The sequence below is a fragment of the Aquila chrysaetos genome, chromosome 12, assembly GCF_900496995.4.
Source record: "Aquila chrysaetos chrysaetos chromosome 12, bAquChr1.4, whole genome shotgun sequence".
NCBI lineage: Eukaryota > Metazoa > Chordata > Aves > Accipitriformes > Accipitridae > Aquila > Aquila chrysaetos.
The window spans coordinates 32,416,504-32,432,960 of record NC_044015.1 but is presented as its reverse complement, the minus strand read 5'-3'; the positions used below and the strand labels follow the sequence as shown (position 1 = coordinate 32,432,960).

The 16,457-nt window shown below is 38.0% G+C and overlaps 1 protein-coding gene across 9 annotated transcripts in view; it reads right to left on the bottom strand.

Moving 5' to 3' along the window:
• Positions 1-16,457, bottom strand: part of MAST2 (microtubule associated serine/threonine kinase 2) — a 199,666-nt gene that overhangs the window by 70,780 nt on the left and 112,429 nt on the right. For all 9 annotated transcript variants that reach the window (XM_030031727.2, XM_030031724.2, XM_030031725.2 and 6 more), the window contains one exon: positions 393-484. In XM_030031727.2, the coding sequence (XP_029887587.1) occupies positions 393-484 (92 nt within the window). The remainder of the gene's footprint in view (positions 1-392; positions 485-16,457) is intronic.

Below are 16,457 nucleotides of genomic sequence, written 5' to 3'. Positions count from 1 at the left end.
CTTCTCATGAGAACTGCAGTTAAATCACCGGCACAAATTAACCATGCTAAGAGACTCAAAACAAGATATTTACTTAGATGTATTTATTTTATTTTATTTTACTTTGTTCTCTATCTCAGGTTCTTTTGCAGGACGTAAGAGGACTGAAACCTGCAGAAAGAGTGGAGGATGGATATGGTAGCAAACTAGACAGTGCAGAGCAGATGAGGAGATAAAACATTTATTCTGAAACTATCAGGACCCTCTTACAATTTAGAAAAGGTGAAAAACTAAGTCAGAATAAGTTTCAAAGAGCATATTTTGATGTAGAGTATCAGTATGTTCCAACTCACTACAAAGAACACTGACATTTTTCCTAATGATTCCCAGGTAAAGCAGTCCTAGGGAATTACCTGCATGTCCATGAAGAGGGGAATGTGGCCGCGGGAGAGTTGGAGACGTGCTGGATGTTACTATCAAACTCTTTCTGTTGCTTGTCCGACAGCTGAAAGACAGAGAGATAAATGATAAGGCATGGTCAGATGAACAAAAGCACCTGAAAGCAGATTCTGCAGAATGTCTTGTAGCTAGGGAGGAATCTCTCAGTATTTAGGTCAGTATTTCCTCACTTTCTCAATCTCGGTAGTGAGCCTGCAAAGAAATAAACATACAGGGCCAAAAGGTACTTTGTCAGCAACAAATGTTTTAATACGCTAGAAGCAATATAAAAACTGTATCTCATGCTGCACAGGCCACTAGAGATAGCTGACAACACATTCCTGATTTACAAAATATGTGCAACACATGCTTTACGAATCACACAAAAAGCAGAAAACTGTAAAATACCCCAGAGTGCTTCAGATATTCTTACCAATATCCAACCTAGCAAATAAATCTGTTACAATTATTGGCTATTACTATAATAAATCAGAGCATATTCCTTAGGGCAAAGTTAAAATTGTGAAGCAAAGTGTTAGCACAATTCAGCAGATGAGCAGGATTACTAATAAAACTTAAAACCTGAGATTCAAGAATATTTGTGAACATGTACAGCAATATCGATAGAAAACTGCAAAGCAAGTTTCAGACAAGCCCTCTGCCGAAGCAACTCCACTCACTGCCGTGACTTTGTTCCAGCAAAGAAAGCGACGCTTCTGTATGAGGCTGCTCAGACTTTTTTTTTTCCCCACTGGAGTTTCAGAACTTCACCAAATGAAGAGAATGATGTGTTCCTCCATTTACTTCCCTGCCTGTGCTTGCTAGTAGCAAACATTTAGCTTTAAAGATGATAGAAGTAATTGTAATGGGAAAGAGGAACATTTTTAAATCATGGGAGCTATGAACAAGAGCAACTAGATATTTAAATCTCTTTCTGATCACCACTTTTCCTGTTGTTTAAACAGCATTAACAGTCCAAGTTCACAGCAAAATCTCACAACCGACCAAGTATTAAAGCTATGTACGTTTATTCATTGTACCTCTAATTTGCTTTCTAGATGGCAGAAACATTTCTGCTTACTTCAGCAGTTCTCAAAACGGGTAACTAAAATATTGGTCTTGATAGGGGGTGGGAGAATAGACAGGAGCAGGGAAGGCTGAGCAGAGGCTGAACAAGGAGCTCACTGGCCCAGCTCTGGAGGTGTCCTGTGAAGCTCCATGTTGGGTTACTGCAGGCGCATGCAAAGCCTGTTTGCTCGCAGAGCTCCGAATGCTGACGTCCGCCTCGGTCCTTCCTGCACCGGCTGATCTTCTGGAGCTGCCCAACAACAAACACGCTCAGACTGCCAAGAACTACAATTTAATGCAAAACTGTTTTGCTGCCACAGGATACAGTGCATCTGACTATTATTATTTGTAAGCTTTTTAATTGCTGTTCTATAGGAAACTAGAGAACTCGATGCAGAAAAAAATACAACTGAACTGCCAACTATAATAAACAGTAATAAAGTTGAAGCACCATTAACTGCTATTCAGGCTCTTTAGTGTACTTAAAGCATTCCTCAAAATTATCCAACTGATTCCATACAATCTCCATTTACAGTCATGTATTATTCAACAACAGTCCATCCAAAAACTGATTGCCATTGTGTACATCATATGGAAAAACTAACAGTCTGATTTTAAGAAGCTTAAAATCTGTTCATGGATTTATTTTTTTTAATGTTTTCAGTTACTCTATTCCAGTAACTCTTGAAAAAAACAGAATACTCAATTCTAACATTAATACCAGATCATCATTATGTTTATATTACTAGAAAATCTATCTCATAACACAGAAGTCCTGAGTATTCTAATATAATATATATTACTATGCAAGAAATAAAAAATTCCTGGGTTTGTAATGTAAGAATTTAAGATCTTGCTCAATATAAAACACTAGTGCAATGAGAAAACAGACCTCTATCCTCTATGGTCATATCCCTTTGCTAAAGAGAGTTCCTAAAATATACTTTACCACAGCAATGTCTGGAGCTGGCTATGGAAACTTGGTATATTTAAATCACAGCACAACAGGGAACATGAACTGTCCCAAACTCAGAGCTTTTTAACTGCTTGCCCATGTTTGCCAAATTGAACCGAGCTTTACAAACCCATTTTCTCTGCCTGTATTTGCAAAAATAAGGAACCAAAAGAGAAAGGGTTAAGTGGCTGGAGAACAAGCACAGCTGAGACCCCTTAAAATAGGCCAGATTTACACAAGTGTACCCAGAGGAGGGAATAGCTTGGAGTGAAAGCCTAGCCCCAAGTTAGGAATAAAACATCATTCTCTTTACGCCCTCAAAATTGAATAACTTTCCATTTCCCTGGATCTCTAATCTGGGAAGGGGGAACACCATTTAGGCCTGTTTAGCCACTTCTATGAACCATGTGTGTTGGCAATACAGAGGCTAAAACCAGAATTTCTAATTTCTTGAATCCATGTTATATGATGAGAAAAATATACAGACAAATACAATCATACTCTCTACTGGTTGAAGAGAGCTCTCTGGATATATACACAAAACTTTTAATAGATCTTGGAATCCCAAAGAAACTACAGAACAAGAGTGATGAAGTTCTGGCAGTCACAAAAATACAAAAAAAGGGGGGAAGGGAAGAGGTAACATGAAGCCTTCAGTTGGGCGACCTGCCCCAAGAAGTCACTACAACAGCATTTGAGTACCTCCTAAAGAAGAAGAGCTAAATATGAAAAAAGCACAGCTGGCTTTAACCAGGGCTTTGTGCCAAAGAAATTGAAACTGGTCAACTTAAATGTTGGCAGTAACAGTTCAAATGAAGAAAAAATTATTTCCTAGAAGATGCACTTTAGCCAGACAGATGGTACTGGGCTCAATACTGAGCTACAAGGCCAATGATGATGACAGACCATATTATTAATCCTTTAAATTGCATTAATTATTGTTTGTTACTGTTCACAAATTCTCCAAACAATACTATATGTTTCCTTGCCCTAAGAATAATTCAATCTACATAAGACAACCGGAGTAGAAGGAGAAAGTAGAAAGGGAAAAGGTTACCTATATATCTCTGAGTATTTTAACCAGAAAAAATAAAGTTCTTAACCAGTTCAGTGAGATTCCAAGCATTATTATTTGTTTATAAGCCAAAGTTTTGCTATTTTCATTAAATGCAAGGGGAGCCTTACCCTGACCCTCCTTTCCTCTCACAATTTGGTATGGGTCTTGTTAACCTTTTTTTCTCAGATCCCACTTCATAATTTCAGAGAACAAATACCCTCCACGTCTTCCAGTTTAGGCAAAACACAATTTTAATAGTGCAGAGTTTCTGCACTGCCCGAAGCTGCAGGGTCAAGCTCCAGCCAGCAGAGTGCTTTGGAGGGCTGTCAACACGCCAGTGCCCCTGCTGCCACCCCCTGCCCTCCCGTGCCACCGAGGTCCCACACCCACACTGCCAAACCCACATCTAGAAATCTGCGAGAGCACGAGAGCAACTGGACTTAATTTGGAACACGCACAGCAAAATGGAGAGTTTATACAGAAATATTTGAAACAATGCCTTTGCCATCACTATGGATATAGACCTTTTACTATCTCTAGAGTTAACTGCTCTGCCTGCAGTAAAAATAACATTTGTTACATGTACTGAAGCGTTCCCAGTGCATTCTTGAAACTGAACACTGCAGGACATCGGGCGTGGGTCTGGTAACTGGACACTGGTTTTGGACCCACTGATATGCGCCCTGGAGCCAGCACCCTTGGCCAGAAATATTTATGAGAACATTTGGTAGCATACCTGTGAGCTGCTCGCAGCCCGGGTGCTCTTCAACTACACCCTAACAAACCTTCTCCTATGCACCAACAGACAATTCCATGTCGAGCCTCTAAAATAAGCACCATTAGTACCCCTTGTTTCATATGCATTTTCAGTCTGAAAAAGAAATCAATGTTTCAGTTTCAGCATGAATCAATATTTGATTCTTTATTTTAGCAGTTTACTCAGGGGACATTTCTAACTTACTGAGCAAAACTGATTAACGTCCATGAGGCATTCATGTAATGAAAGCAAGGGCCACAGAAAAACAATTTAAAAATAAATAACCAGCCACCAATATCAGGTAATTTCATAGCGTTGCTGGTTATTAGGAATGAATAATGATAAGGAAGTTCCTCAAAATCTATCTAAATTTATAGGCCTTGAAAAATTTCTCATAGTTGAAGCTGCTGAATATGCAAGTAAACAAGATTAGCACCGATTGCACGAGTCTTCCCATAGACTTTGACAGAAATCCACTTGAAGTAAAAAGATGTACAGAAAAATTATAGCTTAAATCACATTTTGGTTAGTAATCATTAATGCATTTTATTCATATTAGTGATCTTTAATTATAGAGTTTTAGTTTTGTAAACCACTTCAGGTTGTCAGAGTGCCAGATTAACTCTTGCATTAACTAATAACTCCTTTCAAAATAACATTTCGGAAGCCCAACATCAGACTTGTTCCAGATTTGACATTTAATTCAGTAAGCCCAAATCCCTATGAAACAGGATCCAAAATTCAGAGCAATCATACCTACAAAAGCTATCTGTGGTTACATATTTTCCTAAAATGTACTATCACCTAACCAAACTTCGCTAGATTCTCCTCTGATGTTACAGGAGTTTGGTTTCAGTTGATTTGCTTTACAAAAACTTCTTTATGAGAAACAGACATTTTGGAAGTGAAAATAAGTATTTAAAATTTTTATTCACAATGGCAGAAAATTTACAAAATCCAAAATCTGCATGTCAATGAATGCACCAGCTGCGCAGCAATGTTAACTAGATGTGGAAGTTATTGTCTTAATTATAGTAATTCAAAGATGGAAGCAATTTTGTAAGCTTTAGCACTACCAACAACAGGGATAATTAGTTCTCTAAAATAGATAAGAATAAGAAAGCATCTGGTTCAACTGATTATTTTTTTTTCACGTTCAAGAATAGTTTAAAAGTTATTCATCCTAGAATAACTGGGAAAAAAAAGTGGTATTATTCATGGTGTAGGTTTAGTGGTTTGCACATTCCTACAATAAACATTCCTCCTTTTCTCTTAAGGAAATAGAGTTACGCTGACTTAAGACTTAAAGGATGGAAGCACAAGTCCAAAAAGCAACTTCTTAAAGATCGCAGACAGATTGTCCATTACCACAGACACAGAACTATCCTCTTCCCAGTGTCACCCAGGAAAACAGCACATATTTCCTGTCTTTAAGTCCCAGAAGCATCCTTAATTTGGATCCCTTCCTGGTTACCTTGTCCAGACTAAACAACTAAGGATTCTTCCTCCAGTGCATCTCTCGACAGTCTTTCCCTGCCATCCATTCCTTTATAAGTTCAAACCCCAGCTCCCATGACCCTGAGACTGGGTTGCAGTATTGCTGCTTCCCCCGTCTTATCAAAGAATTTCAAATAGGATTGAACTCTGGAATCTGGAACCTAAAGGAATTTAGCCTTAAAGAAAAATAACAGTGAAAACCAACTGCATGAGTGCAGGACCCTCTTCCACAAGAAGATTTGCATGACTTGCATGGACGAGTTACTACAACCATGATGACTACAACCACAGAAACAGTTGCAAGTTGTTCAACAAGCCAGGCTCTTCTCAAATTTGTGTTGTTCCTTATTTTGAAGCTCATGGGAGGAAATAAACTGGACAAGTAAGTTTTTTTTTAAAACTGGACACTATGCTCCAAGTTTTCTGGCTTGCTGTAGGTGGCAGTTGTACCGGGCTGCTGCAGACTCACTCTGTGTTAATGGGTTTTTGTTCCACGTGGGATGAAAAGCTTCATCCCTCTCCCTCCTTTTTTTTTTTTAATGCCTATTTCATATTAATCCAGATATGTGCAATATATGAGCTGCTTCAGAGGAAGAAATTTTGCACAGTCATCTAAGAGGTACAAGAAAGTCTTCTTGGAAAGTGAAGAAGACTTCACTTTGCCATGAAACAAGAGAAAAGTCCTGCTGGTATGGTTGAAGGCTTTCCCTTCTATATTAAAAGTAAGATGTTAAGGGGTGCTCCCATGCTTCATGCTGATACCGGTAAATTAAGAGTCCCTGTGCAGATGACTGTGGAAAGATGTGAAGTCTGTGAGACAAGGAGCATGGAGATAAAAGATGTAGTCAGCTTGTGAAGTATGGGCTGCACTCCTGTACAGATATCCAAAGAGAACACAGGCGGTAAAAAACATGAACATCTTTTTTTCATAATGCCACACATTTCAGCATGCTAACAAACACACTAACTGAAGTGAACAAGGAGTTGAGAAATGCGAGACTTACAAAGCATGTGGTAAGTTGGATGTAGACTGGTTCTTTTGTTTTAAGGAAAATTAACACCTTAGTACTTAGGAATTAACTTATTGCATGAAAGACCATTTTCCTTTCATCTAAAACAAGCTATATGTTAGATAAACCCTTCTACTTCATTTAGAGCTCAAATTCAAGAAGCAGCATCACCTCAAGCTAAGAAATTACAAAAGAAAAGGATAAAATTGCCAGTTAACACCAAATTTATGTCTAATTTGCCTAATGTTTGAGGCTGGTGCACACCTGCTTACACCACACTGTATAGTCCAGACCTTCTGCATTATTAACAACATAGGAACAACTCTGCAAAGCCAAACAAAATGAAATGTCACAACAAATTACAGTGACTGGTACAGCCATTCTCAACTAAATCAAGCCACTTTATTCCAAAATATTCCTCCCTCGCAGATACTCTCCAAACCTATCTCTGTTCTTATATGAAAAGAAAAAAAGTAAGAAAAAAAATCTCTGATTATGGAAGAGACACCCCAGAATAAATATAGACACTACTTAATGGGAGAAAACATACACCGACCTCCTCAAGCATTACTGTCTCCTGCTTCAGTTGTGTTATGCATTATACTGCCATGAAGTTACATCACAAAGTGTGAAAGGATGATTTAATGAAAACTAAGCATAACTGCATACTTTCATTTCCCATTTCCTCCAACTCTATTATTAAATGCTTCATGTAGCATAACTGCTTTTTAAATAAGTCTCTACTCGGCAATTCTCACGGAAGATAGTTTATCACATTTTTTTCCTCCAAAAAATCCAAGCAAACAAATTCAAGAATGAAATGACAAAGTGATTTTATATTGTTTCAAATCTTTTAACCGTGTAGCCTACAATTATATACAGGTGTGTAATATAACAAACCCATTCTAAACACTCTCCCCAAAGATGCATCCAGAAAACTAAGCATATGAGCTGAAAATGAAAAGAAACGTTTTTCCAAGATTCAAAAGTGAGGGGGTTTAAAATAAATCTTGTATAAAATAACATGAAAAGTCACTCAGTTGCTTTGTAGCACACAACATGAACAGTTCTCTTAATTTTGTTTCAGAGCATTTTCTTAGTTTAAGTATCAAAAACTGTTACAAATTAGCTCTTTATCAGCTAATTGCAGTTTCAAACCTCAGTGTGAGGATAAATTACATATCTAATTTAAAAGCTATTCTAACAATACATTGTTTTAGAAATAATCTCCAAATCAGACTGTATCAATGGAGTTGCGTTTTCTGCACAGAGCACAGATTTTCACACAGTCATACAGCAGAGTAATAACCACCGTGGGAGCATTATGAATGTAAATGGGACTAAGATGTTTGCAATTGAATTATTTGCCAAATTTTAAAAATACATATTCTGAAGGTTAGAGCAACAAAATCGATACACATGGGTGATAAAATGTACATTTTTCCTGTGTCAAATACTCAAATCAAAAAGTAACCTTTTGCCTAAAAAAACAGCATCCAGGGTTTATTTTCTAGTGATGATTCACAGCTAAAAACTTTTCAATAGATTATATAGAAGCTCTTAAAAGATGATGTGCCAACAATGCCTTTGTAACTACATAGATTTTTCACAACTCGATGGAATCAAAAAGCTATTCCTCTAGTTCATATAAATCGTCAGGTCTGATCAGTCTTAAATTATTGCCGGGTAGGGCAAATGCCAGCACAGACACTACTCTAAGGAAACCCTAGTACAGAGAGAGCACAGGAAATGGAAAAAAAAAATTTAAAAATTTTTATATAGAGAGATATATATATCTGCCTCTGAATGTTGCCCTCCCTCCAAAAAAGTGAGAGTAGACATACGTGTGGTTCAGCAGACCCCAAGGTGAATAGGCTTAGTCGATAGGTGGAAAGCAAATCTCCCCAGCCAGCAGCACCACTGGTTCGCACCGAGGACCCCCTGCTGCTGGAATTGACTATTCCCAAACTGTAGTTTGGAAGAGGCGGAGAGGTGGAGAGGCCTTGTGCTCTCCTCAGCTCCACTGGAACGGTTTTGCCCTGTTGGCGAGACTCATCTTTCCAACTATGGAGATTAAGAATAACAACCCTACTGAAGAGCTTCAGGTTTTGTGCCTGCTTGGCAGAATTTTATGCTTATGTTATGCTTTCATACTAGCTGGAACTACAGCCGTACTTTGGCTTTTAGGCAAACTCTTCAGCTAACAAGTGCTGGGCCATGCTTCCATCCCTGGTACTACTGCTGTTTAGCAGATGAGCGTTACTTATTGCCATCCTCAGCTCTCAAAGGGACAAGATGGACAGTATCAACTTTCCTAAGAACCATCTGGCACATTTAACTTGCAAGCACTTTCCAATCCACTAGAGTACAGAAAAGCCTGAACAGAACATGGCACTGCATCTGGACAAACATGCAAGAAGAGCAGACACCAGGGAGAGTATGTTGTTAGTCAATAAATCCACTCCCCAAGTCCTCATCTACAACCAATTCCTCACCATTCCAGGTGGCTTTGGGTAAAATCATCATCCCTCAATTTTTCAGTTCTACATGGCTTTTGACAGAAAGGCTTCCCAGAAACTTTGGATTTATCTTAGAAGCTAAAGGGACCAAAATATCTGACCTTTAAAAAAAAAATCCATCAAGGTAAGCTGCAACATATATCATTGTGCTTTGCACCACTGGTTCATCGACTCCTTCATCCCTTCTACCTTTCTGACCCATGCATCGCTCCAACCATTGCCTGCTATGAGAACCATGTTCTTTTATCACACTGGGACTGCAGGTCTCCCTTTCTGAATTTTGCAGAGCTTCAATATAAAAAAAAATATTTATTGAATAGGTAAACAATTCACAAGTTCATCCCCTATGCAAAGCATAGTAGATAATGATGTAGATCCAGAAAATCAAAGCCTCAGTCTCAATCTGCCTACTTTGTAATGATACTTTAAATTTATACTTTTGCTTCTAAACTAAAAGGCGAGAGTATACTTTGTATTTTCATTATACAATGAAAATTCTAAAGCAATAACGTTTCCCAACTCTTAGCAGCTTCTTACCAAAAAAACCCCAAACCAAAACAAACAAAAAACCCACAAATCAGCATCAACTTAGCAACATTTCTTAATAAGGATGGGTTGCTTCTAAGGACAGTCCAATGAAGAAAGGTTCATTTTTTCCAGAGGGGTAAAATCACTTTCCTGTGAAAGTCTTAAAACATGTGTATGTATGCGCACACAGACAAACCTTCAGCCTCCAAAGGCCTTCAAACAGAAGCATTGAAAACAATTTGCCACTCATTATGTTTGCACACACAAAGATGGGAGAAAAATCCTCAAAAATATTTCTAAAAAATACAAGCAATGCATGAGGGTGCTAAGGTAGGCTGATAATAGTCTAACGGACATATTAGGAAAATATCCAGGCTTAACAAAACCTTAATCTCAGCAAGTAAGCTACAAAACTTTTGACGTTTGTCCAGGACTAAGCTGTCTTAGAAAGGAATGTGCCGTGCTTTGCCTGTCTGGACTCAAAGGGGCTGAGCAGAGCTGTTCCCGACCAAAGCAAGATAAAGGCGAGACATGCATGCTGGTGTGCTGCTTTAATCCAAAACAGATACTGAGAGAGAATATGCTCAGGTTGCTCCCTTCAGCTTTGCAAAAAGAAATGCTGCTTGGGACCCTTCTAATCAATAACCTCATTGAATGGCAGAGAGGGAAAAAGGATACGCAGATAAGAGTTGGCTCTAAATGTCAAAGACGTTGACAGACAGGAGCTGCAGTTCTGTGGACACTGAAAATGCTCAGTAGAAGTGTGGTACAAATTCATGTAGAGAGATACACTACACTGTTGCAAATCAAGTATTCAGTTATTTGGTCCTTACTCATTTAGGGAGGCAGGTCTGTCGATAAACCATTGTCTCAGATAAAAACAACAAACTTACAAGACATGAACAAATGACTCACAAAAATACATTAGATAACTATATTGCAGTGTATTTCAGATCAAATAAGCAGCCTACTTTAAAATAATAAGAAAATACACCTGTAGAAGGCATTTCAAGTTAATGGAGCAATGAAACCACGAAAGGCAGCAGAAGAGGGGGAGGCCAAGGGTGCGGATCCCACCCTGGCACAAAGAGCAGCCCTCAGATCTCCAGCAAGGGTAAGTTTCTGGAACAATCAAGCCTGATTACATGTTAAACCTCATTCTTTTGTGTAAAGCCTTACTTGCTGTCTGAGCCAAATGTTCATTATCCAATAGCTATCAATTTTTCATGCAAGGATGGCCGTTCCAGTTTAATAACTATACAAGCGCATACTACAAATAGATATATACACACACACACAGAGTTTTGAAATTTTAGCAGCTCCAAGCTGAAACAATCATTCACAAACTAAGCAGAAGAAAAACACAAACATTAAAAGCCACAAGCTGAGAGGCTGCAGTACATGCCGAAGGGTAAAGCAGTTCTGCCATCGCCTAAGAAAGTATCCTTGTTTTAAAAGCTATTCCACTTAAGAAGGCTGAAGATTAACCTAAAAATCAATTCCACTTACAGCAAGATGGTGGAAAGCCGTAAGTACAAATACATGAATGTATCAAAAATAAATGGATGGTAGCAGTGATGGCAAAAATGAATCATAAAAGAAATTAGGAAAAAACTACATCCTAGTAAAATCACAGAGCCATAATTTATACAGCTATTTAAAAAAACAGGTATTTAATAAATGTACCTCTTCTAAAATTGGATCAGAATGCAAATGAAGAAACCACTAAAAGCTTTTTGAATGCTTTATGTACTTATTCCTAATTAAAGGAACTAGAAACAGGTAAGTATTATTTTTACAAACGCTGTGTAACAAACTTTAGCACAAACTCACAAGCACAGGCAAACATGGCCCAAATTTTCTCTGAGACAAATCAAGGAAATATAGGACTGTTAAATAAAATTAGCCTATTTCTGTATAAGTAAAAGATTGCAGTAAAATACATTTCTGGGAGCTGGGTATTGTCATATCCCAACTTTCCCGCCGTACCAGTTCTGTTCCACCACAAAGTCTGAAACCAGCACGGCCAGCATGAAACCAAATGAGAGCCATGAAAATTGCAGAAAGTACAAGAATGAAGACACAGAGGAAGACAAATGCAAACACTTACAGAAAGTCAGGTCTTCAAATTCCATAGCAATCATGCTTAATTTAAATTAAGTCTGCTAATTGTAACATACCAATTTACCATGCAATCAAGACTGGAACAAAAATTACAGGACAGGAAAACATACAATATACTGGAAATAAGTAATTTCAAATGCCACCACATGATTCAAGCTAATTTCCTTAGAGATCAAAGATTCAGGGAAAGACTGTTCTCATATGTGCTTGAAGAACATTTTAATCTACAGAGGCTTTGAGTCACAGCGGCTCTCCTCTAGTACATGCTCACTGACAGTGTCTTATGATACCAAAAGTAACTGCTTCAGCATCAAATAAAACAAGTGAAGTGACGTTTACATCTCCTATTAATTCTGAAGTAGTTTAAGTGATATGCTTAGTAGTATGTAAACACAGCAGGCAGTAATGGATATGGGGAGACTAATGCAAGCATCATACCACTATGTAAGCATAACATTTGCTTAGATATTCAATACATGACTAAGCTTTGTCGTCATATAAAATATCACAGTCAAATCCCAACTCCTCAAATGAGGCATTTTTGTGGAAAAGATCAGGATTTATGAAGCTTACAATCTCAAAACATGTCCAATTTACTGCACAGCATTGCCTAAAATGATAGCCAAGAGAGACTGGTATCAGGTGGCTTGGATTTCACATCTGGCACAAGGACTCCCCTGTGCAGGACTTATAAGCATTCCCCTTCTGAATCCTGATTCTCTGGACCCTTCCACCTTCAGCTGACATAGTACCAAAAGCAAGCACGCCAGAACAGTCTTTAAACTTTTAAAAGGCTTGGAATAAACTATAAGATTTCACTACTGAAGTGCTCATTATTTTATCTACAAATCTCCTCTAAAGAGCACTTAGGTATTATTCTGTAGTGCTCAAAATAATACAAAAAAAAATTGGGCTATGGACTGGGCAAAACTATTCGGGGAATAAATGATAAGTTACATACATAGAATCAAATCACTTCAAAGGTGTTTTCCTTAATGCTTTGAAAGAATGTATACTTTCTCAATATGGTAATTGGGACGGCAGTCAATACTAAGTGTTCAGCACCTGACCGAAAACTAAGTAATTTGTCTTGTGGTAGGTGTATGGTGATGGAAGATGACGTCATACACTGTTTCTCTCAGTTCCTTAAATAAGGTCTGCTTTTTATAAAAAACATTTTGCCCTAAGGTATACAGTTCCTTGTTAACATCAGCATTCAGCTGCCATTAAAGTAACGGGAATCCCAAGTGCACCGGAAAACATCTCTCTCAGTTTGCTCCTCACCACAACCCAGCACCTCTACAAAGAAGAACAAGGACCTGCAAAGAGTAACATCACGGCATGGGTAAAGGTTCCTCAGAACCAGGTATATCTACAAGTCCATCCCAGAGCTTTAAGATGATGGGCGCTCTGGATTTAAAATTCACTTGTCAGAGACAATCAACAGTTGAAATAAGCAGATGCACAGACTTTGTAAGAATTCCAAAACCCAAATGTGTCGACTTCAATTAAACACAAGAACTGCGCATTTCCAGGCCAAACACATGGCAGTATGTACTTTTTCTGTCTCACTTTCCATAGTAGCACTGATCTGATCTGAGTGTCCTCTGTGAAGTCAAGAATCTCTCTTCTCCTCCTACCTCTTCTGAAACCAGTCTCTTTCCCCAATATTTCATTTTGCTCACTTAAAACGTCAGTGTAAAATTATTTTATATTCAGCAGCCTCCTTCATGAGAAGGATCCAAATAATTCATTAAGTCGTCCACGATTTGCGTGTTGCTTAGTTTCCTCTCCACAAAAGTTCTGACTTGAAAAACTGGTTTGTCCTGGGCAATAGCCAAGTGTTCAAACAAGAGAGTTTCCATCTGAACAAAAAGCTTTAAAGGCTTAAAACTTCAGTATTAACCCTGTAGGACACTTTGGGTTTTAGTCTAGCAGGGAAACAGCCAACAGTATTCGAAATGAATTTAAAATCTGATTTACACAGAAAGAATCCCAAATAAACTAGAAAGTACAAACAATCAAGGTGTATTCCCTGAATCATTACACTTATTTGGGGTATTAGGAGGACCTTCCTTCCATTCATGGCGCACCAGTCTCTGTCATTGTATTTCAGTAGCACAAATACCCTGTAATGGAGAGCTCCCCAAAATTCATCCATTAGTGAGCAAAATACCCATTACGTTTTCATACAATCCAAAAGACTATTCTCATAAAGAGCTTTTCAGAAGATAAGATAGAATTTTTTTCTCCCCCGAAACAGCGTTTTTGTCCTAAGGCCATATTGAAATACCAGCAAAAGTAATTTGGATGAAATTTCCTCTCCAATTAGGAGTGTCAGGAGGCCATTTAATACACTGAGCTAGGTAAAAAAATTGAGCTAAGTATTATCAAAAGCATCAGATTTCCAGGTCTTTCACATCCTTCCCAACATAAGGGAAACATTTTTTACTTTATTCATTTAAGCAAGGAAATGTGTGGCATGACAGCTGTCACTTTAAAGTTAATTATAGCATAGACTCACATTTTTAAGATTAGCTTTATGTTACCACAAAAAAGTAAGTATTCTGCTAGCATCAAACTAATTGTTTTTCTTCAAAGTGACAATGTATATATGGAGGAGGTGGCATCCTTCTGACACACACAGCTTTTAATGTCAATCTAGATGAATCAGCATAAAAAAGACATCGAATACATTTGAAGGGATATATGTATGGACTCACTGTCTAACACAGTCCTGTTATGGTAGCTTAAAAGTCAGCACGAATACACCCATGCATCAGAAAGCACCATTTACATGCTCTTGGCCACCTGATCATTTCCCACTCACTCATTTACATCCCAGTGAAAGGTGGTTTCTCTTATTGTTTGTTAATATTTCAACAATGAAGAGCATTTTTCTTAGCTACCAAGGAACTGTTTATAATGAAATACAATTATTTCCATAGAATCACTGATTTTAAAGGTGTCTTGCTACTTAAAGGATAGTTAATTCCTGCGATTTTAACAAATTACCAAATTACTGCATCACTGATGTCCCTTCACTGAAAGGAAAAAAGGAAGGAGAATTAGACCATCAATGGCAATCATGGACACAAACCCAGCATGTCCTTCCTAACAGAAATCCACCTTTGTCATCCCCCAGAGTTATCTTTCAAGTCACTTCAATACACAAACCTCCCCTGTCTTAATTTTGCAAAAAGAAAGTCACTAAACAAAAGTGAAATTATTAAAATCCATAGTCACAGCCTGTTCCACCCAGACAGGATTAAACTGCTCAAAAAGTGAGGAAACATTAGAAATCATCATTCTAAGTCAGTTTTTCAAGACCAACAAACATCCACTTGCACAATTCTACACTGCTGTTAACAGTATCAAACTGCAAGAGTATATTCAAGATACACCCAAAGCACAAAGAAACAAAAGGATTTAAAAACAGAGACATTTAAATACGTCAGAATGATGCTTTATCTTTCCATAATCCAATTTCAATAGGTAATGCCTCAGTACAGCTGATACTAGAATACCAACCCCACGTGCCCTTTGAACCAAGGAATCCTCATATTTCTTCTATAGTTTAAAATCATAAAATATTTATACAGAACCAGTTTGACAGGTAAATCTGATTTATGTTTATGTCACCCCTCCCATGACAAACTTATGTATTTACAGTTTGCTCTTGACTTTCTCTATCCTTCCGGGAATATGCTCAAGAAGAAACAATCCAGCCACTTTGACCGAGGAGCAGATGGTTCACTTTTACAGTACCATTAGCTGCAGTGAGAATCCCACCAGCTGCACAAGACAGCTCATTTCAACAAAATGTACCAAGGAGAAAGAGGATTCCTTCCCATTTGCCTCCTAATGTAGGAAAAGCCATATGGGAGCAAAGCCCTTTAGGATTTTTAGTACGTATCAGAAGCCATCATCATAGAGAAATGTGCCATAGCACAGTAGTCAGAATACCACTAGTAACTCATTCTTGCAATGTTAAAACAAATTAAAAACTAAGAGAAATCGAAGGGGGAGAAGCCCAGAATTAAGAGCACACAAGCTATCACAAATGCAGTAGGACCGTACAGAAGTTTTACAAACAGATCACAGGAAAATTGTATCAAATATTTGACACAGCGAAAAATTCCCTGCTGCTAAAAATGCCCAAGATTGCAATGTTACAGAAGAAATTTAAATTGCAATCATAATTTTTAAAAATAAGAAGTCTACTAAGAAGTGAACGTTACGCTTTGAAAGGGGGCCAATTAAAATGGAAAAATATTTATTCATTTAATAATACGGTACTTCATTCCAAGTGCCCAGATGCCACGATCCTGAGAACATTAACACACAGAAACACCCAGGTCCCAGCACTGCAACACACTAGATGTACAGTGACCTCTCTCATAGTCCAGACATTTGGCAGCGAAGTTACTACATACGTGTTCTCAGGATCAATGCCCTGGCAAGAATCACAATATAACAGTCTGTCGTATGAACTAGCGGATTTATCACGATACATGTAAGACCA